Source organism: Glycine soja, chromosome 8 (assembly GCF_004193775.1).
Source record: "Glycine soja cultivar W05 chromosome 8, ASM419377v2, whole genome shotgun sequence".
NCBI lineage: Eukaryota > Viridiplantae > Streptophyta > Magnoliopsida > Fabales > Fabaceae > Glycine > Glycine soja.
In genome coordinates, this window is record NC_041009.1 from 47,668,631 (window position 1) to 47,696,347 (window position 27,717).

The window sequence follows — 27,717 nt, forward strand, 5'->3', positions numbered from 1 at the left end:
GTTTTATTCATTTAACCTAAAGTTTTACTTTAAGTGACTTACAATTCAAATTAATTTGCATATGTCCCCATGTGCATCTAGCTACTATTAATTACCATGCATATTCTAATTAAGAACCATGTTAGCCAGTGCTTTCCTTTCATCCTCTTTCTTTTATTCTTAATGGCAGTCAATGCCGTGTAATACTACGTCTCTCAATTTAAGTCTAGATAATGTTTCATCGAATTTGTGATGATTGTTGTTGATGGAAAAATAAGCCATTTTGATCATTATTTTTGATTTGGACAATGTTCTTAATTTAGTTCCATAATTAAATTCGATAGTCAGAATAGATCGGTGCAGGTATTAATTAAGATAGAAAGAGAGAAGGATGTGATAGTGCCACAGACGTGTATGGGGTGTAGCTGTGGCCTTTTTTGTTATGCTTATAATGTAATATAGGATCTACATATTATAGGATAAAATTAGAGAAAGTCAAAGAACGAGTTTGCCTTACAGAGGAGCTAATTATGTTAAAGTCATTCAGAGGACCACTCCATTTACCAATATTGTTCCAAAATTCTCAGCTTTAGGTGTACTACTAGTAAAAGGTTATTACAATTATGAAGACTTTGAATGCTTTGCGAAAAAGAAAATGAAGACTTTAAATAACCCACTGATCTGTAATGACTACAGTTTGATGAGAAACGGGCGTGAATTAATTGGAGATAAGCATATCGCTCTAGCGTATATGATCCAGAATTTGCCAGGCAAAAAACTTCGAAATTTATCATAGAATTTACATTTGAGAAAATAAGAGCATTTTTTTTTTTTACTGCAAGAGCATATTTTGTTTTACACATACTAGGCATTTTTATTTTTTGACCATAGTATATGTATTTTTATATGTAAAACAATTGTCTGCCAAGTTAAAATATTTCGTAAATACTCCCAAAATCCTAGCTAATTAATATGGTAATTAGATAGGTATACATTAACTTCATTAAGTAAACTTTAATAACTATTCCAACTTTATCATAATTATTGCAAAGTACGTCAATCATTATGTTTCAATATATATTAAGATATTATTTTCTATTTTGCCATAATATTCTGAAGTGAAGTGCATAAAGGAGACACTATGATAAACTAAAAAATGGGCTTTGACAACTAATATATAAGAATTGGTATGCTAGTATTAAGTAAATTGCGTTTTCAGAGAAAATTAAGTTTAGGTTTTGAAAATGTCACTTATATTAATTAGATCTAGTCTTTGTAGACTGTAATTGAAAAATTAATTTCATATTTTTAAAAAGGTAAACATACTAAAAAAATTAGGCAAAAGCTAAAAGTTGAACATCGTGGATCGAGTTGTGAATCACAAACTAGGTTTGGTTGGGTCATAAACAAGGACAATTATTGAATTGACTGGATTTCTAGAGTGAAATAAAATGCGTATTAAGAGATATAAGATTAATTTGATAATAAAAGAAGAAAAATGAAGATGAGATCGTGAGTTTAAATTATTTTATTAATAAAAACTAATAAGCTAATTAATAACAACATTTTTCATTAAAAAAATGGTATATTCTAGAAAACACTCAATAATTTATAATTTTATAAGTTTTTATTTTAAATCGTGAAAATTTAATCTTTAGATATTTCTAGTTAATATAGTTACATTACATCACTTTATTTGTTAAATGTACGGTTTCATTTATGTTTTTATTTATGTTCTTGTACAAATTTTCTCTAACGTTTGAGACGACGTCCTAGGTAGAGCATTCAAATGTGTATTATGTCCATCTCTTTAATCTCTGCTATCGTGAAGTGATGCGCCTCCCCTTAGCACTTTGGAGGTGTTGTTGTATGTGATCGGATTTCACCGTGATTCACTCTTAATGGAGCCATCATAATTGTACAGAAACGAGGATCCAACCTGAAACTTACATTGTCCTCCAATCTCGAGCACATGAAAACGAAGATGCTAAGATTAACTGGACCAGTTCGGATACTGACCAAGAGTTAATGTTAATTTTATTGATAATTTGAGATTTAACTTGAATTATATAATATCAAGAGATGCAATTAATAGCATAATATATATTCATATATATTGCCTTATGCCAGCTACTAGTTGATAATTGATACTCACCTGAGTTGTCTTATATTGATTTTTTTTTCTTAAATTTTGTATTCTTATATTAGCTAGTTTCAAAAGATAGTATATGAAAAAAAAAGGAATATGCACTGAAAAGGAAAAATAAAATAAAATCATATGACGAAAATTAATTTTAATTTTTCTGGTCATGATCTGATGTGTCGAAAAAAGGAATAAATCATCAATTAGATTAATATTTGAATATTCTTTCTCTGCCTCCATGTTGAATTCCCACGTAGTGATGTTCATATTTTCAACACCACAAATTATGCCAAACTCCCATGTGCCCACGCTCATCTTATGAATATAATTACTTATGATTGAGGATCCTCTCCATTAAACTACAGTCTACAGCTCCATCTCGTTCTCACGTTCGCATTTGAAATGCAAATGCATACTTAATATTTTATCAAAAACTGAAGAAATACTTTATCTAAACGATCGCTACTCACTAGAAGTTTCCGTGCTGATAATGTTTTTCATTTTTTATTTCTTTTCAAAACTCATCATAGGAAGCAAAAAGTCTAACCATAGAACAATAAAATGAATATTATCAAATAAATCACTCACAATAATTAAAATAGGTTAATAGGGAAAACCAAAAGTGGGTGCTCCAAAATTCAAGTCTTCACTTATTTGCATTATGCAAGCAATGTTTTGTTCAACTTGTAGAGACAGTTTAACGTTACGCGTTCTCTACCCAAAGAGAAAATCACGCGAATCACGTTAATTGTTTAGGTCTTCAGCTTTATCTACATCATGCAGTTGAAAAATGAAAGTCTAATCTTTTGTGAATCAAAATTTCTAGTATTATATATACCATGATTTTAAGAACTTGACTGGCATCGTCAATCTCTTCAAAAGGCAGCATGTTGATTTTCCCTTTCTATTATGATCAGTTGTCAATTTGTTAATTCCTAGACTCTTTGAGCCACATGATAGTTCGCATTATCAATTTACCTACGCTTTATGATATTAATTCAATATTTTGACCAAATTATATATACTAAAACCCATTTTTGAAATTGTAAAAAAAATGGTGAATTTTGAAATTCTAAAATTGATTTCTCGGGTTTGATAATTTAAATTTTCATTAGGTCATAAATTCAATTAGAATTTGCTAAACCATATTCAATGGAGACAAGGGAATTATGATTCATTACCAATTTTTAATACGATTCGGTTTCTTACAAATTAAGAAAAAATAGATAAATAACAGATAAATAATATCCCCAATGTGTAGGTAAAGGACAAATATCCACTTACTATCTGGATAGGATATGATTTGCCAATTGTGTACCGTAAGGGAGTAAACATATGCGTGCACCGTGTGCTGTGCATATTTCTTGTTTGAATAACAAATATCTGCCCAATGGTATACTTTCAAGAAAAGTTATCTAATACTCTAGGGTTCTCTTTGTCTTTTTGTTATGTTATTCCTCAGTTTAGCATACAACAAACATTAAGTTAATGATCAATAACAGCAAAATATCCCCTCGAACCTGCAGCCAGCATGTGTGTTGTGGCTTGCATAGACAATTAAAATTAATAAGCTGCCTATAAGGGATATTAATTTATAACCAAAAAAATATTAAAGACGGGTTAGGAAATCATATAAAAAGAAGACATTAAGTCGGAGTCGGAGTACAAGGTTAACGTGAAGTTTTATATCGAGAAAAATAAAAAATTGAGCACCATATAAGTGAGAAAAAAATCTATAAATTTTAATTTTAAGGTTTTAAAACAAAGTGTGATTCTCTTATATATATATGTGAGGATTTGACCTACTACTCATATTAGGATATATAAATAATTCTCAACTTTTAAGCTAAAAACTAACTCCATGTGGATCCTATTTGTCTTAATATTAACAAATTTTTCAACAAAAACACATATTCTTAACACAACACATTTAAATTAATTTAATAATTGAAAATCAATGATATCAAAATTAATTTTGCTTAATTTTAAAAATAAATAACTAATAAAATATTTTACCGATCAATACAACTTTTTTTTTTGACAAAAACTGGCCGAATCACATCAATTTATTGATGATAGTATAGAAAATACATGTTGAAATATGGTAATAAAGTTTGAGTCTAGGATGAGATGTGGCTCCTCTAACAAAAGAATGAACAACATCATTTGGTTATCACTATAAATTGTATCTTATAGTTTAAAATTTGCACAAATAATTATTTGCATTTCAATAAAATAAAACCTACTTCTGAATTTTCAAGCATTAAAAAATTTCTTTTATCTGCTACAACTTTTAAATCCAAACTATACAAACACTTTTAAATCTTCTAAAATATCTAAATTAACTTTTGTATATAAAATAAACTATTTTAAAAAAAAATTATAAAAAAACATTTTCTCCATTTAAACCAATTCAAACAGGCAAGTATATATTCCATTTATATTAATTAATTACAAAAAGATAATTGTTTATTTCACGTGGTACAGTAGGTTGTAATGACTATAAACATTATATAGTATGATCATTCAGTTGATCATCTAAAAAATTTCCAATAAAACGCAAACACTTTAGCACGTGATTAGCGATCAAGGGGGGACAAATTCGGATCAGCAGCCACACATCATGCAAAAAGTTCGACAAGTTTTAGTATTTTAAGTCATTCATACAAGTTTATAGATGTACAATTACATGGCATATTACACTTTGGAGAGGAGAATATAACCACACAGCTACTAACGGCTAGTTGAAAGCTAATTAAATTTTGTGTTTCTTTCTTCATATATACACATTTTGTGTATGGTATCGTGTGCTTACTCTTCCCTGATCTCCAGCTACACCGACACGATCGACTGTCAAAAATCATCAAATGATGCATATCAGTGTATATTGATATTTTTATGTATGTATATAAAGATTCTATAAAATTAATTTAAATGAAGTATAAGAATTCGTTTTGATGATATGCTTGAACTTTGAAGCACTGACAAAACTGTTCAACAACTTATATTTAAAAGTGATTCTTTGCATTTTAGTCCAAATTTATATAGCTTTTCTTTTTCTTTTAATTTCCTTAAATTTTTATTTTTTTAAATATTAATTTGTTGATTCATTATTTCAAAATTAAATTCTAAGATAGCATTAGTTATTAAATTTTCAATTATTCCCTTGTTGAAAAATAGAAAGAAATAATGATGCATAAGACATCAAAGTAATAAATAAAAAAGATAAAAGATTATAATGCTAGAGAAGAAGAACAAGCAATTTTTAGTTAATTTCAATTCCAATAGTTACTTTTTTTATACCTAACATAAATATGAAAGAGTTTATAATAACTCACCCTACTTAATCAATTAAATTAAACTCTTTCAATATTCCATTAGTTTATTCTAACTCTTATGATGTCTACTAGCTGAAATAGACTGCAATTGGCATTGTTCAATTATATCTATGATTGAATGAGAATTTATTTTTCTAAAGTGAGTAGGAATAAAATAAGTAATCTTAATTGTTAATTAAAAAAATAAATGATTAATATTTTAATACTCTCTAGCTAGAGTGAATTGCTTACTTCATAAGAGTTCGATTCCATTGAATGTATTCTCAAATCATTTTGCAACTTCACACAATTATCTCTTTCTTTTGTCTACTATATGTTCCCATTCTATCTTGGCCCTTGTTTATGAAGCAAAGAATCTTTTTAAGTTGCCCAAACTTGACGAGACTCGAGAGTACTAACAACCAACCATTCCTATTGTAAAGGAAGGTCTCTATCATTAATTCTAACAGCCAAGACACGAACTGCTCCTAATTGAAAAACTCTTTTAAAATCTTATCTGGTGTGCGATCCTCCTCTGATGCAAACTTCTCTTCACTTTGTTTGAGATGCTTCAAAATTTGTATCCCATGATAACTGCAAGAATTTTGTGTTTCTCTTATAATTTCTATAGAATGACAATAGGTTCTGAACTGCTGAAAGCCTCATTCATGTACTTGGAGTAAAAAATAATTATTATGGTTTTTTACCACTAAAAATTTGTTTATTTTACATTAAGAATTAATTCTTAATATGGTAGAAATGTGTCTTAATAATTATGTGCATGTTTAGATACATGTTAGAAACTCTTTTAACGGAAAAAAACACTTAATCCTAGACATAAACATGGAAGTAATTCTCTTATTAGTTACTTTTAACTTGAAGCATCTCCAATAGGATGTTTACATGAGTTATTTAACTTTAAGCAATGTTGCTTAAGTTCTTTTTTTCCATTGAAGTGTATGGTGCCGAGTTGTTTATATAAGCATCATTGCTTAATAATATTATATCATAAATAATATATTTTTAAACATCGTAAGAATCATAAAATTAATTTAAGTTCTTATTTTAACAATCTTAGTATTGAAGTGAATTTTTATTTAAAATACTTAAATCTATATGAAATTATAAGACCTATGAAACTATGAGAAATAACTATACATTATAGATGGTTTTACAAACTCAACCTATGTGTCCAATTTTCCTTTAATGTATTTTTTTTCTTTGTATGTTGAAAGCAACCTCCCAACATTATTATTTGTTTGTTTGGGCTAGAGCCCACGAGACCAAAACATAGAGGCCTGTCATAGCAAGTACAAAACTTAGATTAAAAAACAAAAAACACAGCATCAGCAATTCAGCATCAAATATCCTCTTCCTTCTTCTGCATCAACTCATCTTATTAGAGGTGAATTTTCCAAAACTTGAAGTTATTACTCATTTTTTGGTTGGTATTTAAAGTTAGTCGTAGGAATTAGGGTTAGGGGCAGTGTATCTTAATTCATGATCTGATTACTCTCCATTTCTTGTCAATTATGGTGCAGTTTTTGACTAATCAATTATGGCCTATGAGATAACTGAGATAAAGAGTAAGTAAGAAGCATAGCAATGCCACTGCGTTCTCTTTATTGTTTATTCTAATTTAAGTGTTTGACACTGCGTGTGTCTGAACTTGGACAGAGATTGGCATAGGCCTAATTGGTTTCGGCATATTTTTCGCATTTCTTGGCATAATTCTTTTCTTTGACCGTGGTTTGCTTGCTCTGGGAAATGTGAGCCTTACTTCTTCAATCTAAATTTTTTATTTCGAATTCAATTGAGGTTGCTATAACCCTAATTTCGGTTTTGGTATCAGATTTTTTCCTTGGCAGGGGTAGCCATTTTGCTTGGTTGGCGTTCCACGTGGGCACTCTTCACAAATAGAGCAAACTTTAAGGCACTCTTCTCTCCCTCCCTCTTCATTGCAAAAATTGTTTGCATTAAATCAGAGAGCAGAATTTTCATTCCTTAAATTGAATGCTGATCGTGGATCGGCTATACTAGATAGATTGCTTTGCCTGTCATGTAACAGATAACCAATCCAATTATCTGTTTGATAGCTGACACCCTAGTAAAATTGCTGTACAAACACTGCATAATGGAAAATATCTGTCATCAAATTTTAAATTATGTTCAGAATAATCAGAACTTTCCTTCCAGCACTCCAAGAAAATGCATGTGCTAGTTTTGATATATGGAGTATCTCAAATTTATTTTTGACATACATAACCCTTAAAATTTCCAATTTTCCTGATGCCTCATTGATTGAGAGGCTTGTTCACAGTTTATTTGCAACGTATTATTTTCTGCTTGTTTCAATGATAGTTTGGAGCAGAGAAATTGGATTTTGTCCCAGTCAGTTCCTGCTTGTCTACTTGTCTGTATGAGATTTTCCCCAGTGCCAATTGTCTTTAGAAACCAATAATTCTTACTAAAATCAGGATTCTGTTAGGTTTAGGTCACTAATCTGTCTTACTCTAAGTACTAACCCTGATGAATTAAGGAATTATTTGCTTTGGATTTCCAGCATCTCTTTCTGCGATGAACATTAAGCCCCGCAAATGTTCTATTTGAATGGATGCCAGTCTGTTGTATCTTTCGTCCTTTGTTCTTCTACTACTACATCATATCTTAACCTTAGTTCTTTGGTGTCTTTATCCACCTATATAGAATTTCGAAATACTTTATGAATCAATAATGAAACATTCTATATGGAGATAACTAGCTTGCTTTGCCTTTTTTGCAGGGTTCTGCATCATTTCTACTAGGTCTCTTTTTCATTTGTGTGAGGTGGCCAATTGTTGGTATAATACTTGAAATATACAGTTGTGTTTTTCTCTTCAGGTTAGTTGATGACATCCTTCTTGAACTCTATGAGACTACAAAACTTATTCTACACTTTATCATTTATGCTTTTGGTTGCAGTGGATTTTGGTCATCTATCAAAGTGTTCCTCTATCATATCCCTGTTGTTGGATGGATTATACAGTTTATCTCTCGTAAGTTTTCTTGTGAAAATTCATTCTCAAGACAAATATATTTGGATGAAAATTACATGTGTAAAAATGTTAATTCTATTAAATATAGTTATTAGGTTAAATTAGAATTTGGTCCTCCTAGTTTCTCAAATCCATGATTTTGGTCCCTTGAATTTTAATTGTAACGTTAGGTCCCCTAGTTTTATAAATTGGTGATTTTGGTCCTGCTGATGGATTATTAACAAATAATTCCAATTAATTGAGCAATTGAGTTAATTATAAATTAATTAAAACCAATAATTATTAAAAAATTATTAATAATCCTAGTTCTCCACAATGCAGTGCTCCTCCTCTTCTCCGCAGACACCTCTTCCACCTTTCCTGCCGCACACAACTCCACCGACAACAATACCACATTAGGGTTAATAGCTTTAATGATTAATATTTTTTTATTTAATTTATAATTAATTTAATATCTCTAATAATCACAATTATTAGTTAATAATCTACCAGGGAAACCAAAATTGCTAATTTAGAAAACTTTGGGAACCAAATGTTACAATTAAATATCAAGGGAACCAAAATCATGGATTTGGAAAACAGGGAGACCAAAATTACAATTTAACCCAGATATTATAGTTTTATGATGACTTCTGACTACTATTTCAAATAAAGAATGGTGGTCCTATAAATGTGCCTATATCAATTCACAATCCATTTATTTCGATTTAATTCAATTCTGAGAGAAACTTAGTATGTGTATGTGTGTAGAGAAAGAGGAGAGGGGTAGTCAGAAGTTTCAGGCCTATGGGCAGTAAGGAAGCAGGGCCTTTGTAAAGCATGCATGTCTATCTTTCTCCTTTTTTCTCTTTGCAACACCCACCCTCACTTTTTGTTGAATGTGTAAGATTAGCTACAATCATTTATGGTGATTTGGATAGTGCTTAATCTTTGTTTCTACTACTTTTCAGCTCCTTGATTGTCACAGAAGGGATTTAACTGATGCCTTAGTATATGGCTAATCATGGGTTTCGATTGTATTGGTAATTTTTCCAATGACTTGTGCATGAATGCAATGTTAAGCTAGTTTTTCCAAGAGTTTGCATCAGGCAGATTAGCTTCCTTTAGTGAGAAGTATCGCAGCATGTTATTTATGTAGAAGAGTTGGTACTTGGTAGCCATATTTTGTTGCTTTAAATGTAAACAAGAATACAAGCTGGTTATGCTGTTCAGTTGTCTGATAGCATGAGGGCTTGCTACTGATGTCAGACTGAACATATATTAACCTTCGGCTTTATGCGCCTTGTCATTGTCAAGACCTCGCCAAAGGATGTTGAAATTCTTTTTGTATGTTTTTGGTTTATGAAAGATTCACGGGTTATTAGTGTTAGTGTTGGAATTAAACTTTATGCTATAAAAAAAATGTGGAGAAATGACTTGGGTTTTTATGTCTTCAAGTTTTCATGAATGGAGCCTTTCTATTTTAATTATTGATCCATAAAAAGATTTAAAAAATGTGAATCACATTTTCCAACAAAGATTCAGACCGTAGAGGCTTAGACCCGACCACGCTATTTAACATGGTATTTGTGCTTTGGGCTGAGACAACCGCAAGAGGGATTGGTTATAGTAGATTTTCTGGTTTGACGGCGTGCGGGGGGTTCATCTCCAACCATCATGGGGTTTGCAAGATCCCTTCAAGTTGATAATATCTTCAAGAGTGAGTTGTGGGCTCTCATCTATGGTCTGCGTAGGCTTTAGTAATGTAATCATGGAATCCGATTCTGATTCTTTTGCAAAGTTTGGTCTATCTACTGACCATGATTTTGTATTCTTTTTTATTACCCTTCAAGTTTTATGGAGGACATGCTGATTTGTAATGCCTCTATGGCTCTAAATCAAATGTAATTCTGTTGTTTTCCGGCGTTTATTCCTGTTTAATCATAAAAAAAAAGCATGGTATTCGTGTATTACTAAAATGAATTTGGCATTTCACATGAAATTAGATTTATACTTCCAAGTATTAGGAAAATTTGACATCTTTTAAAACTTCATAGTTTCTTATTTACAGAAAACTTCATAATTGTTGATGAATGTTAATGGGGAACTACATAGAATCGCATGATAAATTACAGTAATTTATTGGGAGATATTAATGTATACAACAACAAAATCTTGTCCCACTAGATGAGATTGACTAAATAAATCATATAGTATTATTCATCGCTCTTAAAATGTAAGTTTAAGAAATATTAAGTTCAAAATCTCTCTTGATGATTTTTTCAACATTTTTGGTCTCTTTTCTTTTTTTTTTAGGCTAAAAATTATATAATCTATTCTTTTAAATAATCTCTAATGATTTTTTTTTCATGATCAAACCACCTTAACTTATTTTCTGTCATCTTTGTTTAATGGATAACATCATTTCACATTTTATCTTTTCTTTTGTGTACATTTAAATCTAAAATGGACTATTAAGAGACATCATGTGCTGGCATGGGCACCCAATTGAAAATCAGACCTTATTTTTAATCTTTAAGATGGAAAACAGCATGCATGGTGTCTTCAAATCAAAGAACCCAAACACAAAACTGAAGTACAACACCTAGTTTGTCACATTCTCCGATCCTATCACAAACAAACAACTAAACGGGATTTTTTCAAAATGTTTCTTAGAGAATCAAACCTATTATTAGCTTATAATCCATGTTGATTTTGGTACCAAGCAATTGAATTCAAAAAGATTAAAATCAAATTGAGGGCGTTACACACAGACACACAAATTCAAACTTATTTTTCATGTGATTATTCCAAAAATACACTTAAGTTAACTAAAATGTGAGCATTATCTCAAATAAATATGATTAAGGGTAGTTTACAAAATATATTTATTTTATATATGAAATTTCCGTAATTATTGTGAAATTAAGTAATTTTGTCTATATTTGAGTTCGGAGGTATTATTTTTCTTTCTTTATCTTTTTGGTATACAAATTATTGCACAAGTGAGATTTCTTTTTAAAAATAAACTAAACTAGCTAGAACACAGTTCCTGTGCTTTGAAACAATAGTGTAAGGGACTAAAATATAAGTAGAAAAGCAGAATGTAGAGAGATAGACAGAGTGTAAGGAACTAAAATATATATAATGTTGATATGTGTAAGTTAAAATGGTAGACATTTTGTAATACTATTAATAAGATATTGGGTCAATTTATTGAATCTTAAAAAATATTGTTTTATTAAAAGTATGTTTGTAAGAAGCGGATTGATTTGTTTTTTTTATATAAAAAAAACTGTTTTTTTTAAAAAAAAAAACGTTTAAACAAATACATAAAAAAGTAGAAAATTACTTATTTTATTAAGAAATATTTTTTTATAAAAAAAATAAGTTTAAAAAGTCATAGCTACATTTGAATTCAAATAAATACTTTTTAATATTTAATACCTTTTACCTATAAATTAATGACATTTTTTTGGTAGTGTACATTACCTAGAAATTCTATTCGTGTGAATATAAGAGCCTTATTACTTTTAACAATAACTAAAAGGTTTCTTTTAGAAATATTCATAAAATCAGGTGGTACATAACCATAGCACGCAATACAAAACCATTTGTTCGAAATTAGATTTGATTTTGTAACGCTTTTTTGTTGTAACTCGAGTAAACTTCCATGCAAATACCATACCAACCAACCAACCAATTAATCAATCACTGGTTGAAAATTTAACTTCACTCTAACATTCATCGTGTCTCAATCTCTCTCCATTGCTCGAATTTTGTCATTCACACTTGAACTGACTACACTAACTTCCTGGGGTAAGTTTTGTATGTCATCTTCTCCGATTTTTACGGAACCCTTGGTTTTGGTATCCGACACACTTTTAAGTTTATTGCACAATACAGTTATACGCTACATTCCATTTTCAATAACCCCCACTTATGTTCAAAACATCATACGGATGGCATTTGTCAGATTCGCATCATGTACCTATTTTTGGAGACATATCATAATTGTTGTCACAAATTTAATTCTGTGTCAACATTGGCATTTCCTGTTTCACATGTAGTATTTAAATTTTACTTAAAATAACTGGAAACATATATACAAAAACATGTAAGCTTGCACCTCCGTATATTACTATATTTTCATTATTTTGCATTACTATTTTTCTTATTATATTTACCCAAGGGAATCTACTTTTCGAGTAATGCTTTGCTGCCTTACAAGATAAAGTTGCTTTCAACGCTACAGGACATGAAATAGTTGGAGAAAAAAAATGTGGTTTAGGGCATTTGATTTCATATTAGCGAAAAAAATACACAAGGTTATTTTTTCTTCTTCAAGACTATGGTGGTCGTCACGAAGCCATGTGTGTATTAAAAATTTTATGTCCTTTTTGTGAGATTAAAATCATTTCAGAAAGTGTTATCAATGAGAACGAAATTAGTTTACTATTGACAATGAGATGCTCAAGTACCAATAACTTGTGACTTTTGGCCACGGAGTACTGAAACTGTGTAGTGTCACGTAAACCAATTAAATAGTATGTCTTCAGCTTCTTCTTGCGACCAAGGAACCAAAAAGCTGAAGCAAATGACAAACGTGGAAGGTCACTATAAACAGGATGTCTTTCGTCAAAAAAAGTGTAAACTAGTTTCTTCTTCTTCTTTTTTTTTTTTTTGTTCATAATGTTTATTAGTTTCAATTAGTACATGCTTTCTCTTTGCTTTAATTCATTATGGTAAAAAGTTCAATTTTTCTGTCAGTCCACGATTACGTTAAAAATTTCAAAATATGCCATATTCACATGGGACTTGGGCCACGCGTCACAGGCCCATGCTACCTGCCATATGGACGGAGCAGAGCGGTCAGTGAAAATGAAAATGGTTACGAACTATACTTACATCCGAATTTAATTAAAAAAGTTATTTTTTGATGCATTGTTTGTATAAATATTTTTACAATATTAACAAATAATTAAAAATTATATTAGATATATTTTTTTAGTAATTATTATAGAAAAAATTAAACTTATTATATATAAGATGACAATATAAAATCTTTCAAATTTATATTGTCAATGCATTTAAATTAGTTTCTTAATAATAAAAAACTCTAATTCAAACTTACATTTGCATGAATGACGATTTTAATACTCACATTTAATTTTGTACTCACACTAGTAATCATTGGATTTAAATCAATTATCATTTTTAAAGATTACGGATGCAATGGCCTCTACACAAGTACTTTTTAAAGATTAGGGATTTAAATCAAATTGGCTCATGAAGGATAAAAATTAAATTTTAGTTTATAAATATATAAAAATTGCAACAAATTAGTCCGTAGAAAATTTAATATCAAATTTTTCTTCGATAAATATAATATATTATTAAATTATTTTTAAACATTATAACTTAATAACAAAATAATTTTTAAATTTAATGACATAAGTAATTTATCCCACTATTTTCATGAGACTAAATTTATATTGTATATCTTTTAAGAATCAATTTATTACTGCATCAAACTTTTAAAACGAATTTGACTGTCTACTCTAATATTTAATGGTGAATGATTGTTTTACAACTTTAGTGACCCAATATATGAGTCGCCAAAAATTAAACAACATTAGCAACTGCAAACCTCGGTAGCAAAATATTATATATAATTATCGGTGCTAATTCCATTGCTGAATCTCCATCTTTTCTATTTGCAATTGATACTTGCAGACACAAAATTGCAGTCGCTAAATGGACTTTTGTTTTTATAGTGTTTTTCTTCTTCTTCTCACCATGTTATTGGTATGAATGAGATCTCTTCTCATAATTAAGTTTTTCATCTATAAAATTTAAACTCAAGATCTTAACTAAGAGATTAATAAAAGTCCAATTCCGCTTGAAGAATATAATTATAATAAACTTCTTATTTGCTGTCACAATATATAAATAAATATAGATTTATATATTATACATTATCCTTAAAAATTATAGTTACAACAAAATTTGATAATGATATTTCCATAAATTTGTTAGTATAAAATTACACTATATTTAAATTCTTAGTATATATGACTCTCTCTATATATTGAGGGTATATTTTAATAAAAAAAATAGTGTTGACTATATAAATAATTAGATAGTCAAGATATTAATTCTTCGCATCAAAATACTCTAGCTCTCTTTCACACATGCACATAAATTGCTGTGTATTATACGATCTTATTGGTCTTTTACTATTGATGTTAGATCTTCTCTTATTTATAAACTCTATTTTCCAAATTTTTAAGTAGGAAAAATATGAGTAAAAAAAAGTAGGAAAAAAATCATTTGAAGAATAAATTGGTACATTATTAGCTTGTTATAATTAGAAGTTAAAATCCTAAATATTATTACCAAATTATGTACGTCCTAGCTAGATAGATTAATAATAAAAAATTCAAACCTATTTCACGTTTAGCCTCTTAAAGAATAGCCTACGCATCTGCCTGTAGTTATGATGCTTTTAAAGAACCCTATAAGGACCTACCTGTCTAACTTTCAAGCTTTTCCCAAAGCGACTATAGTTTCGGCTACAATTCAGACATTTTGAAGTCTATCTGTTTGCAGATTTCTATAAAATTTGGCTATAGAAATTAGTTAAGAGAAATTGATCGTGCATGTAAACCATGAAACTATATACCATAGTATGTTATATATGTATATTGCGCCTCTACCATGCATGCTTCATGCATTGGATCTAAGGTTGTGGTGTACGTATAGACTACCATGCATGGATGGATGAACCTCGACTTGTTATTTGGAGAGCAAGACCATTTTCTTTGATCTGGACAAAGAATGATAATAATTACTTTCATTCAATAGGGATTTGATATATGAATTTGTTAGATGATGATATATTAACTGATTTGCCATGAATGAACTTTTAAGAAGAAATCGTCTGTGAATGATCTTCATAAATAGATGCGGAAGAGCTCTGATACCATTTTACAGAATTAGATAATTGGTTCGAGTGTAAGAAAGAAGGAGCACGCATGCGAGAGAAAGTGGAATATGTACGTATTACAAAATTATTTGATAATAACTTATAGAGACTATATATCTGTAAAAAAAATTATGAGAAATAAATCAACAATATATATTTTTAGAAAATTAAAACTAAATTTAGTTATATTGAGGTGTAGTACTAAAAAAAAGTCAACAATAACTCTTGATGTTGTTGTGCCTTTTGTTTTGATGGAATATTGTAAATATTAAAGAATCAAATCATAATAACAGGTTTAAGGCATAGGTTAAGAGAATATTAAGTTAATATAATGTTAGTTATTGCTTGATAAAATAAATATTAAGCATTATATTTTTGACATAATAAATAATTTTTTTTATGATTTTTAAATATTATTTTCTTAATTAGTTCCATATAACTTTGATTAGTATTAGTATTTGTCAATATAATTAATTAGATTCTTTCTATCGGGCTGCTTTCCATGGTCATAAAATCGACTTCCTTTTAACAACTTTACAACCTATTTTTATTTAAACGATTATTTAATTATAATGTAGCTCTAAATATTCTCGATCTAATCTTATGCCATAACATGTGTTATATATTAATTAGATATGTATATAAAGCTTTCAAAGAGGATGAATGTAAAAGAATATGAATCTACTTGCAATGTAAAGTAAGAAAGTGTTGTTCATGCATGCAATCGTGGGAGGCATGCAAAAAGTTGGTTGCGAGCCCATTGACTTTCAATTCAAAGTGTTGGATATCTTAGAATCGTCTCGGATTACCATTAATAAAAGGAAGTTAGTAGCTATAGTGAGTCTAGTGACATGAGACATGGCTGCCAAAACTGGGTATGCTAGTATTGGAGGAATTGAATAATTAATGGATACTCCGTTCTTTTAGTTTGCAAAATTTTACTAGTCAGTAGCAAGTTGAATAAAGCTAATATTCATAAATGACAACAGACTAGTTTTGAAAGCGATGAATGATGACAGTGTACCATTTTAATTTGATTGTAGTTTCTCTTCTTTGCATTTTGGAAAAGAAATCTAAGATATGTAGAACATTCTTAAACCAACCATGTCCCCGTCAAAGCTAATTAATATTAATATATATATTTCGGTGCTTGCATGAATTAAAGCTGACTATATGTACACAAAATTGAAGATATACTAATTAAATATACCAATTTTAATAAAAGAAAGATACTGATTAGAGGGAAAAAAATTATTGCTTCGGTGAGTTTACTTTTATATGGATTCAAAGAAAACCAGAGTTTGATATCAAAAACCAAAAGTTTCTTGCATATACACCAGGAATGGAGTTCGAATTAGGATGAATCTAAAAAAAAAAAAGTTCGTATTAAGGATACTTCTCATATTATTAGACTATTTTAATTTATCAAAAAACAAGTCTTTGGGTAAATTATTATTTTCTCCTACTCTAGTGAATAATGATGTTACACAGCTTATTCTACAAAATTACAGTAAAATCATTTCAAGAAATGTGTGAAATAAAATCAAAATGTTAGCGTAAGTCAAGACACCAAATCTAATTCGACACAACCTCAGTCTCAATTTTTTTTTTTTATCTCAATGTAAAAGAAATGATTTTTTTTTATCTCAATGTAAAAGAAATGAGAGGTTGACCATAATGACACTATTTTCTAAATGTAATAGTTTCTTTTAAGTTAACACATCAATCTTTTACACTAATCTCAAGATATTATTAGTTAATCCTAGATTATCATCTGTTTAGAGCTTTAACCAATCTTTATGTGACATGTTAAGTTTTTAAAATTAAGATTAAAAAAATTAACAACACTTAATTACATATCATGTTGATATTAGTCAAAACTAAAGATTAAGTGGTGATTCAGGATCACCTAATATTTTTTTTTCTCGTCTACTCCAACTATATGATTAATACAAATTAATTTTGTGTCACCTTATAAGGTTTGTCAAACCGTCACTAAGTTTGAGTCATATGTGCTTAAAAAAATTTCCTCGTCGCATTTCTCACTTTCTCTCCCCTTCTTCTATTTGTTGCCAAAATTATCATTGACAGTAACACCAATTCCAAGTAATTCTCTCTCTCTCTCTCATTCTTTGTCTTTTTCCAGGTCCCCATTGTGTGTATTTACATTTGGTTTTAGCTTTTTGTTTGTTGGTTATACTCTTGTTGCATTGTGCTCTTTATCGTAGATTAGGTTTTAGCTGAAAGTGATTTAGGTATATTTGTGAGAGTTTCTATGTGAATTGATGTGTTATTTGTTACCAGAGAGCAACCATATCAATAGGTGTGATCCTATCTAAAGCTTAACATGAGAAGGCATTATGTGTTAAGCTTGTGATAGCTAGATCTAACTAACATGTTCCTCAAAAGTGTATTGCCTTATTTGCACAAATGCTTGTTGACATCAACAAAATAATGCTTACTTGAAAATCGCTATATACCAACAGGATTGACGTGAAAGCTGTACTTAGGGTTGGGGTTGAGAAGATTGATTGTAGTATGAACAACTGCATGTTAATTATGTTGTAAAGAAGACAACAACTTATCCGTAGACAAGTTTTGTCAAGTTAATTAGGATATATGTTCCTCGAAGGCATGGGTTGGAAAAACTACAAAGATGTTTCGGTAAAGAGCTAGGATGTTTAATTTATTTCCCAATCATTTCAGGTTATAAAGATTGTATATAAGCATCAATAGAATTTTCCATTCAAATGAGATAACATCATGAGAGCCAAAAAAACAAACTGTGTGTTTTACGCGCGCGCCATGAAAAAGGTTGTAATTGAGAGTACTCAGGCATTGGTCATCTATCATCATTTCATCAAATATGCCACATTTTATATTGTGAACGAACTAATTAGTTTATATAGTACAACACTAATGTAGTAATGAATATATATTATTAGATGATTTACAGTTTTATTGAAGCTGTGTTTTTTCAGGTTACAAAATTATTTGGTACATTGATATATAGCTGGTGGGTGGGAGTCAAAAGTTGACGACCACTTTGAAAAGAATTATCCGCAAAAGTGAATGATGCCACACTGCCGCAGTGAAGGGGCACACATGCATGCTCGCCACACTGAGCTAGCTAACCTTTTAGTATTGATATTATTATGAGAGAGAACCATATATAGACACTGAACGATCTAAGTGTGAAGCATTTAAATGTGTGTGAGATAGATAGATCATAAGACCAAAAGGTTTCACTGGATAGAGCCACGTAAGTTATATATAAGCTGACTTCAAATTAAAGTCGTCACCATATATGGCATAATAATAGCACCGTGTCCGTGTTGAAAGTTCATTGTACGGTACGTGTGATATGCTTCTGTTTTCCTATTCTCATTAGTTTGTCCAAACCCAATCACAAGCATGCGTCAAACAACAACTGCCACTCGTCTGAATTGCCCTGAAATAAATACCCAATACTTCAGGGGTACCCAAATAAAATTGTCGGTGCTGCTTCTCTAAAAGCTTAATTATTTAATATATCATCTTGTGCCATTTACTATCCACAATTTGCAATCGCCCCCAATCCTTGCCCAGAGACAATTAAGTACGTATCTATATCGGTTAAAATGAGAACTAATCTTGAAATTGATTACAACTTTACAAGCTGAACATATTTCATAAATGGGCTGCTGCACATGTAAGTTCTATGCACTGTTTATGTGCATTATTACTTTTGGGTTTGCGGAGGAAACTTATGCCTAATTTAATAAAATTATTTTTTTCCTTTAACAGATTTTATATTATAGGATACTAATTTTTGAGATTGCAAATAATGCAACCGGATTTTATTTTTTTTAAAAAAAAAACAAGCATAAACGTTAATATAAGAAGTTTAAATCCCATATATTAACCAACAAATTAAAGTTCAATTGAATTAATAAATATTAATTGAAGTTCTTTATCATGCATGCTCATTATCAAAATTTGGCTGTTCATGATTGTGTGATTTGTATGTTTGATAAATAAGCTTAATCTAACCTTGACTCAATGCAAGTTAGGTCACAAGTCCCCAACAAATGGTTCAGGCAATTTTATTCCTAAATATACACACTACATCAATTTTTTACAAAGAGACTCTCTATTATACACCTAAGAAAAATAAAATAAAATCCTAACGCACATCCTTCGTTCTCATTAATCAAATAAACCTAAATCCCGGCTAACTAATACAAATTAAAACTGCAAAAGACACTCTTATGTTGGTAGTAGCAAATTAGTAGACTGGGAACTTTCCAACTGCTACTCTTATAACTTTTTGTTCATCTATGAAACAAATATAGGAAAAAGATATATACTCCGGATACATATACTCTATGCCTAATAATTAATGAGAAAAAAAATTATATAGGGATAGTGTAAAAAGTTTTATACAGTCTTTCAATTAAAATTTATTATGGTAAGATGATTAATTTTTTTAATAATTATTATTTAATGACGATTTAAATTATTTTATATATATCAGGTTACTACACTTTTAAGAAATAAATCTCTAATGCTTAAACGCATTTTTTAAAAAAATTTAATTGTTCCTTTTCCCCCTAATAAATAAGATGTAATTTTTGGTTTAGAAATTAGGCATAGGAATATCAAACATCATGAACATAATATCTAACAGGAATGCCATGCAGCCTAAAACTAAAAATTGACATACACACTGAAAATGAAATTTGATGGAATCAAAATTTATTGATGACTTTCCTAAACCTAATATGAAAAAGATATATATACGCGTACCGAACATTTTGTACAACCATATGATTTCTGTAAAACAGTAACCACATGTCCTTAAACTTGCTTGTAAATTAAAAGCAAATAACAAGATCTTGACCCTTAGATAAAACAAAATTAATGGTTTGTAGACACCACAAATCTGTGTCGACACTGAACAAGATTTTAAAAAAAAAGATATAAAAGAGAAAGAAATGTAAGTATCTGATTTAACGTGATAGAGAGGGATAACAAAATAATACATGTTAGCTAGGTGGTTGAAGTAGATGAATGTTATAATTATCAGAAATTTTTTATTCTAAAAAATCACAATTTTCAAACATGAAATTTTTTCTCTTAGCTTACCAAATATGTACACACACCCTCATCAATGTATCCTTAATTAATATAGAGAAAAAATCATAGTTCATTTATAAGAAAGTCAGAGGACAGTATGAAATATGAATAAGGTTGCAGCTGCGATAGATATCGGTTTCATTAATTACTACAGAAATAATTTTCAATATATTTGATCACTCGTGGTAGAGGAATGAAAACTGTTTCTTTGGCATATAGAGTTGAAGTCAACCTCAATCAAGAGAAAAAAAATACAGGGTCCACATGATCGTGTTAGTATTAATTAAAGTACTCTCTCTTAATTTTCACTCCACTCAGCCCAGCCGCAACAGAAAACAAAAAGAAAAAATGGGAAACAACTCGTGACATAATGTCTAACCGACCATATAAACAATAGAAACTCAACGAAAAATACGAATTTTGAAGTCTCGGTCAAATCCTCGCCTAACATGCCTTTTTGGTCTCCTATCACGCACAATTCCCTTCTCCACTTCTTCATTTAAAACTACACTGTATGTCTTTCCTTTGATCCACGAAGAAGCCTCTCTCTCTCTCTCTCTCTCTCACTCACACACACTTATTGTTCTTCTCCTTCCTTTAATGGCTTCTGTCACACACCCAATACCCAGCAGCAGAACCAACAATAATCACATCACATTCTCGCAAACAAAGTCTCTCCCCTTTGGGCAGGTTTCACTTCCCATGAAAAAGAAACATGACTTGTCTCCCCTTAGCCACTCAATTGCTGCTACGAGTTCCATACTAGGAATCACCAGCACCTCCAATTCCAGCCATGCACACACTAGTACTCTTTCCAAAACAATAACTACAAAGCCCACACACACTAGTACTCTTTCCAATTTCTGGAGAGAGGTTCAAGGGTGCAACAACTGGGAAAACCTTTTGGAGCCTTTGCACCCTCTTCTCCGCCAAGAGATCATTCGCTATGGCGAGTTTGTAACCGCCTCATACAAGGCCTTTGATCTCGACCCCAACTCCAAACGATACTTGAACTGCAAGTACGGGAAGAAGAGGATGCTGAGTGAGGTGGGAATGTCAAACTCTGGCTACAACATCACTAAGTACATCTATGCCACACCTGACATAAACATAAACCTCCCCAACATCACTAACTCTTCTTCTTCTGGTCGGTGGATTGGTTACGTGGCTGTGTCATCAGATGAAGCTGTCAAGAGACTTGGCAGGAGAGACATATTGGTAACTTTCCGCGGAACAGTTACCAATCAAGAATGGATTTCGAACCTGATGAGTTCATTGACACCGGCCATGCTTGATCCCTATAATCCACAACCTCAAGTGAAGGTGGAGTCAGGGTTTCTCTCTCTTTACACCTCAGATGAAAGCTCAGCTTCCAAGTTTGGACTCGAGAGTTGCAGGGAACAGCTTCTCTCTGAGGTGTCAAGGTTGATGAACAGGTACAAAGGGGAGAACGACAACCTTAGCATATCTTTGGCTGGTCACAGCATGGGAAGTGCTTTGGCCATCTTGCTTGCCTATGACATAGCCGAGCTTGGATTGAACAAAAAGAGTGGCAGCACTGAGGTGCCCGTTACTGTGTTCTCATTTGGGGGACCAAGAGTTGGTAACTCCGAATTCAAGCACCGCTGTGAGGAGTTGGGTGTCAAAGTGCTACGAATAGCGAATGTTAATGACCCCATCACGAAACTACCCGGCGTTGTGTTCAACGAGAATTTTAGGGTTTTGTTGGGTGGTAGGTACGAGTTCCCTTGGAGTTGCTCGTGTTATGCTCATGTGGGGGTTGAACTAATGCTTGATTTCTTCAACGTGCAAAACCCTTCTTGCGTTCATGACTTGGATACCTATATTTCCCTTCTCAGGCGTCCAAATAAGCGCAAAAGGGATGGAGATGGAGTAAATTCTTTGTTGGAGAAAGCAACAGAGTTGCTCTTCAACTCGCAAACCATGAAAACTTTGCCCGGATTCTTAACTGCATACAACTACCATGATTTGCTGAATTCAGTCTCAAGGGACATATTGTGTTCTTGGAGCGATGAATTGCTTTTTGGCTTGGTTTTTTTGTTGTTGTAAGTAGTATCTTGTAATTAAGTAATGAAATTAAAGTAGATAACTGATTAATATATAGTTTTACAAGTAGAAAGGAATTAGCTATAGCTAGAAATTGTAAAATGAAGAGTGCAGACTGCTGAGGTCTATATATGTATGTAAATCCTTGTAAATTGATGAAGCTTTCAAATCCATGTTTATAACTTGCAACGTATATATAGTGAATAATATGCAGCTTCCATTTTTTTAACACTGAATTTGCAATAACTCAGCTCTCTGCAGTTCACTCATTTTTTTACCTCACCACACATGGAGCAAGGAGAACGGGATGGTGAACTGAAAATCTTTCTCCTATATATGTTGTTTAATCAGGGCATATGAAGATAACAGTTAGGGCATCAACTAATTCCAGTTGGATAAACAAGAAACCGCGAGTGGGATATTGAGTTTGTTTTGGCTCGAATATTATACTCAATGATCAAAGTATGTTCTCTCGATGTGTCGGTTTGGTGTGCAGGGAACGAGTAGTGCAGTGGAAAGCGGATACTATATGTAAAGCTTAATACTCTTAGTTTTATCATTTATGTGAGGTGGGATATTTAGATGGTTGGGAATGTCTAGAACAATTATAGATTTGGTTTTTATCCTGTTGTGTGTGGTAACTGTGGGGTTAAGCAATATTTATATCTAGCTGGGTATTAATACAGTTTAACCCTGTTGCTAGCATCTGGATTTTATCATATGTAAGTGTATTCTCAGGTACTTCGGGTACCATTTCAACATATTGGTCCAAAAATAAAATAATTAAAATTTAAACTTTAAATTTATTAACATTTGTTATATTAATTTTTTAAAATAAAAAGATGACACTTGTTAACTAAAGGTCTCATATATCACTTTATTCTTTAAAATATGTTTTTTCCTTTAGATTTCATTTTCTGTTAAATTGATCTTACATTTCAATGATATGAGTTTTGTAGATTTTTTTTTTAAAAAAAAAAACCACGATCTCCTTCTAACCTCTTTTTCTCTTTGATATATTAGAGGGACGATTAGACAAATACTTCCAATCACCAAAAGATCATACTTCGCTAGAGGAATTGGCTGTGACACGTTCAAAGTCGTAATTTACCACTGCTTTAAGTTCTTCTGTGTATCAAAAATGATTTTTAGATACTCAGATGTTATTCTAGGCTATGTTTATTTCTAGATATCAAGAAAGATTCTCGAAAGAGTGAGTTTTAAAATTTTACATTCGATCCATGTTTGATGGTATAAGTTTTAGAAAAAAACATTAATTCCATGTAATTGTTGATTTTCAGGAATATCAATTACTCATAATTGTCTTTTGATTACTCATATGACCAGTGGTTCGTGTGCCCTGATGATTGCATTTAGAAACTAAAATAATACACAATCATCTAGAAACTAAAATAATACATAGACAGGGGTAAATGTTCAAGTGCAAAGGAAGACGGTGTTATTTGTACGGATTCATGTATAGGCAGGAAATTCTTCAATTTGTAATTTATAAGGTTGACATTTGTAAAAGTGGCAGGTGATAGTACATTTGAGCTAGCTAGGACAGTCGTTGATATTGGTTGAGAGTGAGTAGCTTTTATGACAGTGGTTAATAGATATTAGCATCTAGCATCGGTATCTAATATTAATTAACCTTTGTGTATCTCTTTCTGTAACTTACTAAGGTGCTTCTGGTACCATTTAATAAAAATCTTCTTTTTAGATTTTAAAAAAAAATCATAATTATGTTGTTTCTTATTTTCAAGGAGAAGGATGAGTCTTTTTTTTATTATTGACATGAAAATAGAAGTTATTTTATACAATAACCATCTATTAATTCCTACTTTAATTTTTCACATTTCTTCTTTCACTTTTTTTTTCTTTTATTATATTTTATTTTTGTTTTTCTTTAATTACTAAATATCAACCAAATATGCTCATGAGAATAGCTAGTATTCCTAAACATAATAATACTGGAGATGTGATTCTTGAAAATGCAAATTAAATGATGTGATATGATAGAAAAATAATGATAAAAATAAATGAAAAGTGTTATGGGATGTTTAAAAAATTGAGATGTTTAAAAATCATTACTAGCCGTATGTACTAGTTGCTGGTGTTTGTTATTTGCTTTTTTGTTTCATACACTTGTTCTTATTTATTTCTCGTAACTTTAATTTTAATTTTATTTTCCTTTTTTAAATTTTACTATATATAATCATGGCCTGGAAAGAATCAAGAAGCTTGTAAAGTTCTAATTAAGCAATTTTTTTGGGCGATAAATTTATATTTTGATGCTATCTAAGATCCTTTGAACAAGATATATCCTATTCGAGATCACTCAAGCTCCACATAGTTCCCAGATATTACCCATTCGGTTATTGATTATATGATATCTGAAGGTAAAATGAACCTTAATCTTTCCAAAGTTCAGTCGCATGTGGCACTGAAATTTCCACAAGGGATTTTCTTTGTTTGAAGGATCTGCCCTCTTAATTAGAGTGTAGTTAATAATTATCGTACATGCTTGAATTTTGTGTACGTGTTTTTCGTAAAATAATCCTATCAATTACATGTAAGTAACGTAGAATTATTTCAGGACTACAGCTATATAACTTGCTTTCTTGTTTGATCCAGAAGTTCCTCGTCTAAATGCAGGCCTAGGTCTCGATCTGAACTGCATACTTAATCTCCAAATGAATGCCAAAAAAATTTTCTCCCAAATTTATAAAATCTCCTAATCAATAGTATCGTAAAAAAATATTTTTGACACCAGCTATTTGAGTTTTATATACCCCATTTGATAAGAGAAAGATAAAACAGAAAAGAGCGTAAGAAGAGTGATGAGCTAGGAAATAAAACGAGATTAAAAAAATAAAGAATGTGAATAAGAGAAAAGACGTAAGAACATCAGAGTTGATACCATTACACAGATATAAGTTTTTCTCTTTAAACAAGCTAGCATTAGAATATTATTGAAATTAATAAAGTAAAAACCCTTTTAATTAGGAAAGAGAGGGATTAAAAGAATGATTGTTAAAAGGTACAATAAAAGGAGTGTGAGAATATGAAAATTAACTATAAAATGTCAAATTACCTGAGATATAAAAGAGAAAAAAGTAAAAGAGACTCATTTTCGTGCCTGTTATGTTTTAGCGGCTTGTATTGGGTTGTCACTACTTGTGACAAACCTCTTCTAATCAATGATATAATTTTTGCTGTGAAAAAAAAACGAGACTCATTTCTGATTAACACGAAGATGTATAAAGTAGCAACAAAAAAAAAAATGTGAATCCTTTCAAAATGTGAAATAAAGGCAATTTTTACGCTACTTTTTTTCTTTATCCTCTTTACAAATATCAAATCACCTAGAAAAAAAGAGAAGAGAGAAAACAATTATTCTTTCAGTCAAAAAAAGAAAAAAATTATTCTTACAACTCTTTTATAATTACAATAAAGATGAAAAATAAAGAGAAAACAAACGTTATATCAAATAGATGATGTGATTAAAAAAATAGGAAAAAATATTAAAGGGTATTATAGAAAGTACATTTAATAATGAATATAACAAAAAAAAAAGAAATATTTTAATCAAGACAGCTTTAGTGACAAATACAAAAGATAATGAAGTGAAATTGCTATCTTTTTGAGAAGGAAGTGAAATTATTGTCATTCTAGTTCTGCTTAGAATCATTGAATGTTCTGTTAAAAAAAATCATTGAATGTGAAAGAGGAAAAAAATATATGGTCATGATTATACTTGCAGAAAAAAAAAATATATGTTGACTTCTTTTATTTTCTTTTTGATGTTGCCGTATAATGTCAAGTCTAGTAATAATAACATTCAACCCCGACTTAAATTTTTTTACCGTTTCTTATATACATATTTCGTTTGATCTCAAACATAAAATAAAGAAGAAAAATAATCTTTATTTTATTGTTGATATCAAGTTTTAATAAATAATAAATTAAAAGAAAAAATATTTTTAATTAAAATTAATGTAATTAAATATAATTAACTAATTTTTTTAATTTAGTATATCATTTTTTTTCTTATATGAGACCAAATGAAATATAACATAATGATCTACGCATCATCAATTCCATCTCATACCCTTGCGGTGCAACTCAATTGGTTTGGTTTCTACAAGGTGTTTTGATTTTTTTTTTTAAAAATTATTGAAGTCATAAACGTCAAATATTATGATTTAAAACATGTATGTTAATAGTTTCAGCACAGCTTTTAAACATACATTGGTTCCAATAAAATAAAAAAAAAAAAAAAAAGACAATACATTGGTTCCAAAAAAATAAAATTTTAATAAAAAGACATTACATTGGTTCCGTTCACTATTAATAGAAGGAGAATGAAAAATCATTCCGCCTTAACACTTAACTATAACCAAGATATACATTTTATTGAATTCAACGTATCTCAACATTTACATACTTATTTTTGAAGTGTATATAATTTCTATGTGACCATATGATCCAAGCCGATGCAAACCACGTGCTCAATTTGTTAAAATATTTATTGTAGATTAGTATCAATCAATAATTATTATATTATCTTTTAATATCATCAATAGATAATTTAAAATAATATAAGTATCATAGATTACAAATTATTTTATATGAGATTAAAGATAACATTGATCCTGAGTTGAGTTAGTTATTAATAGATAACTCATTTGAGAGATAAATTTATTATCTTATTAAGTAAATTTATTCTCTATGATTCTCTCCCTTTGTCACACTTTTAACTCTTAAAGCAATTTCTTAGAAAGTGGACAATAATTCTTTTAAGGTTAATTAAGAATTTTATCGTCAAGTCATGTATATAATTTCTTCCAACAAAACCTTCCTTTTATATACATGATCAGAAATTAAATTCTGATTAGCTAACGTGCTTAAAGAATTTAGTAATTTACCTATTGTAAATACTTGTAATAATATATAATTTATTAAATTACTTCCTTGGTCCTTGAATTGTTTGACAATTTTTATTTAAGTCAGTAAATTATTTTTTATGGAAAATAAATTGTTTGAGTCAGTTGTGTGAGTTTACAATAAGATTATTATGGGGTAAAA

General features: G+C 30.1%; 2 protein-coding genes across 2 annotated transcripts; both read left to right on the forward strand.

The window, feature by feature from the left end:
* The first annotated feature begins 6,739 nt into the window (after positions 1-6,739).
* LOC114423820 (vesicle transport protein GOT1-like) lies at positions 6,740-9,903 on the forward strand. Its single transcript, XM_028390718.1, has 7 exons — positions 6,740-6,844; positions 6,981-7,025; positions 7,117-7,208; positions 7,292-7,372; positions 8,222-8,319; positions 8,401-8,474; positions 9,425-9,903. The coding sequence occupies exons 2-7, from the start codon at positions 6,998-7,000 to the stop codon at positions 9,430-9,432; spliced, it is 381 nt and encodes a 126-aa protein (XP_028246519.1). The 5' UTR covers positions 6,740-6,844; positions 6,981-6,997; the 3' UTR covers positions 9,433-9,903.
* An 11,202-nt stretch (positions 9,904-21,105) lies between these two features.
* Positions 21,106-22,780, forward strand: LOC114422020 (galactolipase DONGLE, chloroplastic-like). Its single transcript, XM_028388191.1, has one exon. The coding sequence runs from the start codon at positions 21,160-21,162 to the stop codon at positions 22,627-22,629; it is 1,470 nt and encodes a 489-aa protein (XP_028243992.1). The 5' UTR covers positions 21,106-21,159; the 3' UTR covers positions 22,630-22,780.
* The last annotated feature ends 4,937 nt before the right edge of the window (positions 22,781-27,717 follow it).

Bases quoted from the DNA above. Each gene is read 5' to 3' on its own strand.
- LOC114423820 (XM_028390718.1), top strand. From the start codon at position 6,998: ATGGCCTATGAGATAACTGAGATAAAGA. The intron at 7,026-7,116 runs GTAAGTAAGAAG...GAACTTGGACAG, and splicing joins TGAGATAACTGAGATAAAGA to AGATTGGCATAGGCCTAATT. The intron at 7,209-7,291 runs GTGAGCCTTACT...TTTTGGTATCAG, and splicing joins GTTTGCTTGCTCTGGGAAAT to ATTTTTTCCTTGGCAGGGGT.
- LOC114422020 (XM_028388191.1), top strand. From the start codon at position 21,160: ATGGCTTCTGTCACACACCCAATACCCAGCAGCAGAACCAACAATAAT.